The 3,035-nt window shown below is 54.4% G+C and overlaps 1 protein-coding gene across 2 annotated transcripts in view; it reads left to right on the forward strand.

Annotated features, from left to right (window-relative positions):
* Positions 1 to 2,341, forward strand: part of A3GALT2 (alpha 1,3-galactosyltransferase 2) — a 13,281-nt gene extending 10,940 nt beyond the window's left edge. For both annotated transcript variants that reach the window (XM_019657803.1, XM_019657813.1), the window contains exon 6: positions 128 to 2,341. In XM_019657803.1, the coding sequence (XP_019513348.1) occupies positions 128 to 815 (688 nt within the window). In that variant the 3' untranslated portion in view covers positions 816 to 2,341. The remainder of the gene's footprint in view (positions 1 to 127) is intronic.
* Positions 2,342 to 3,035: the final 694 nt, after the last annotated feature.

Genomic DNA, 3,035 nt, shown 5'->3' on the forward strand with positions numbered 1-3,035 from the left:
TGGAGTGCGGAGGAACAGGATGCTGAAGGAGGGGAGGGGTGAAAAGGAGCTCTGGGGATGCAGAGAGCGGTCAAGGCGGCGCCAAGCGCGCGTCCAGGCTGACTCGTGGCCCCGCCCCGCCCGGCAGATACCTGGAGAAGTACCTGGCGCGCTTCCTGGAGACGGCAGAGCAGCACTTCATGGTGGGCCAGCGCGTGGTCTACTACGTGTTCACCGAGCGCCCGGCCGCCGTGCCCCGCCTGTCGCTGGGCCCGGGCCGCCAGCTGCGCGTGGAGCGCGTGCCCCGCGAACGACGCTGGCAGGACGTGTCGATGGAGCGCATGAACACTCTGCACGCGGCGCTGGGCGGCCGGCTGGGCCGCGAGGCGCACTACGTGTTCTGCCTGGATGTGGACCAGTACTTCAGCGGCCCCTTCGGGCCCGAGGCGCTGGCCGAATCGGTGGCACAGCTACACTCCTGGCACTACCACTGGCCGCGGCGGCTGCTGCCCTACGAGCGCGACGCGCGCTCGGCAGCCGCGCTGGCGCGGGACGAAGGCGACTTCTACTACCACGCGGCCCTGTTCGGGGGCAGGGTGCAGGCGCTGCGCCAGCTGACGGCGCACTGCGCGCAAGCCCAGCAGTGGGACCGCAAGCGCGGCCTCGAGGCGCGCTGGCACGACGAGAGCCACCTCAACAAGTACTTCTGGCTGCACAAACCCGCCAAGATACTGTCGCCCGAGTTCTGCTGGAGCCCGGAAATCGGCCGGAGGGCGGAGATCCGCCGCCCGCGCCTGCTCTGGGCGCCCAAGGATTATGCTGTCGTGAGAAACTAGAAGCCAAGACCTGGCCTCGCCCCACCTGCGGGACACCTTGGGCACCCGGAGGATGAGGAGTGGGCGCAACAGCAAGGAGAGACCCAGAAGCCATTTGGGGTCCCTCCTGGAAGCAGCATAGCATTTCGGAGGGCAGGGAGAGATGGGATGAAAACAGTCCTACTACCCCCTGTGTAGTAGATGCAGCACCGGAGGAGGAGGTGCTGGCCTTTGAAAGTGTTTTGTGCTGGTCTCAGCCTATGAATAAGCAGTGTTGTGGTTGGACCAGCCCCTGTGGCTCTCTTGTGATTGCAAGATGCCTTTCAGCAATAACCATCAGGATACTTTGGAAAAAATCAAGGTTTAATACTTACAGGACTTGGCAATTACACAGCACACCTGGGGCCACAGGGCAAGCTCGCCGGTAGAGAGAGAGCCTCCCCCACCCCATCCCCTAGCCTGGCGTTCTACTTTTATTAGGATTGAGGGTGGGGTCCTAGGACTTCAGGGACTCACTCTGTTGGTGAATTCAGAATATAAGAATGGGAATTTAAAGCTCAGGAAGACAAAAGAAACAAGTGGCCCAAATATTGAAATCAACCAAGATCTCAAAAACAAAGGAGCCACGATGCGAGGGAGGCAGCCTGGCTCTCTAGTAGCTAGCAATGTGTTTATTCCAGACAACCCTCTTTGAAGTGGATGCGTTGGCAATCAAAGCTTAAATCAGGCACTTGCATTACAAAAAGGAAAAAATGGGCTGCCGTGGTTTACATTACAGGGAGCTTCTCACTGGAAGAGAAACCTCCCCTTTCCTGCACTTTCAACAGGGACTGAGGCACATAGACCATTCACCTCCAACCTTACTGAATTCAGCTAACTGCCTCCTGAGGAGGTGTTTTAGCCCCTCTCACCTACCTCCTACCCCCGCCCTTTTTTTTTTTATATAAGGAGACTGAGGCACAAAAAGGGAACATAAATCCCTAAACACATAGAGGATCAACATGAGTCAGTCTGTGAGGTCAGCAGCTGGAGAGCCAGTCTTGGCTCTCCAGCCAAATAGAGCTGCCTTTGGGCATTAACCACAAAGGGAGAAACACCAGCGACATCCAGTTCCCTGGCTTTGCACTTTCACCGCCTTTGCCCTCAGTGTAATTTGTACATATTTAGTTAATGTTATTGTAAACGAAAAAGGGGCTATGAAATAAACCCGACAAGCTCAGGGAGGTCACATGGCAGTCCTGCCAAGCTCAGTGACCAAAAGTAATCACACAGGATGGTCTGATCATAAATTCCTAACTGGGCGGGTCGTAGTGGATGTCATCTCCCAGACCTCCAGCCTCCTTAGCAGAGGTCAATCTTTACCTTAAGTGAGCTTTGTCCATCGTTCTTATGCATCTAGGATAACATACCTTTGAGATGTTAGAGTAATTTTCTAGACCCCTTGAAGGCACAACCACAAGCACCAGATCACAAGACCACAGAACCCTCATTGTTATCTTGTTCCCCCTGCATACCATTCTATGTGCTGTAAATGTTAATTACTGACTATCCTGTACACACCAATGTAAAAGAAGTATGTGTTTCTCCATTTTGCTTTTTATCCACTTTTAGGGATTTCCCTGCTTTGCTTTCTCTCACTTCCCTTATCTATCACCAAAAGTTTGCATGTACCTTCCTTACATTTTTCTCATTTGATTCTAAATGCATAAAAGGAACTGCAAAACTGCCATTCTCCAGAGCATTTTCTCGGTCACTTGAGATTTTGCTTTTGGGCATGTCCTCAAAATTTGGCTCAGGTAAACTTTTTTTTTTAAGATTTTTATTGGGGAATTGGGGGAAGGGGAACAGACAAGTTGCTGTCCTTTTGTACTTCAGTCTAGTTGTGGAGGACGTTGCTTCACTGGTCCAAGTTGGCACCATCATTGCGCTCTTCCCGGACGAGACAGATCAGTCTCCGGCTTCTGGACGGCTGCTCACTGCGGCTGCTGGCCGCTCACGCTGGCTGCTGGCTACACACGGTAGCCCATGGCAACCCACTGCCACAGGGGCTGCAGCCTACGCCGTCGCCGGCGACTCATGGCAGCCCAGCTCCAGGTTGAGCTGTTGTTCAGCATCTTAGCTGTAGAGGGCAGTGTCACTGGCCCTCACATGTGGGATCCGAACCGGGGCCCTCTGGCGTCCCAAGCCAGTTCTTAACCATCGCGCCACTAGGCCGGCCCAGCATGTCCTGATTTAATGAGG

The sequence above is a fragment of the Hipposideros armiger genome, unplaced genomic scaffold, assembly GCF_001890085.2.
Source record: "Hipposideros armiger isolate ML-2016 unplaced genomic scaffold, ASM189008v1 scaffold_10, whole genome shotgun sequence".
NCBI classification, from domain to species: domain Eukaryota; kingdom Metazoa; phylum Chordata; class Mammalia; order Chiroptera; family Hipposideridae; genus Hipposideros; species Hipposideros armiger.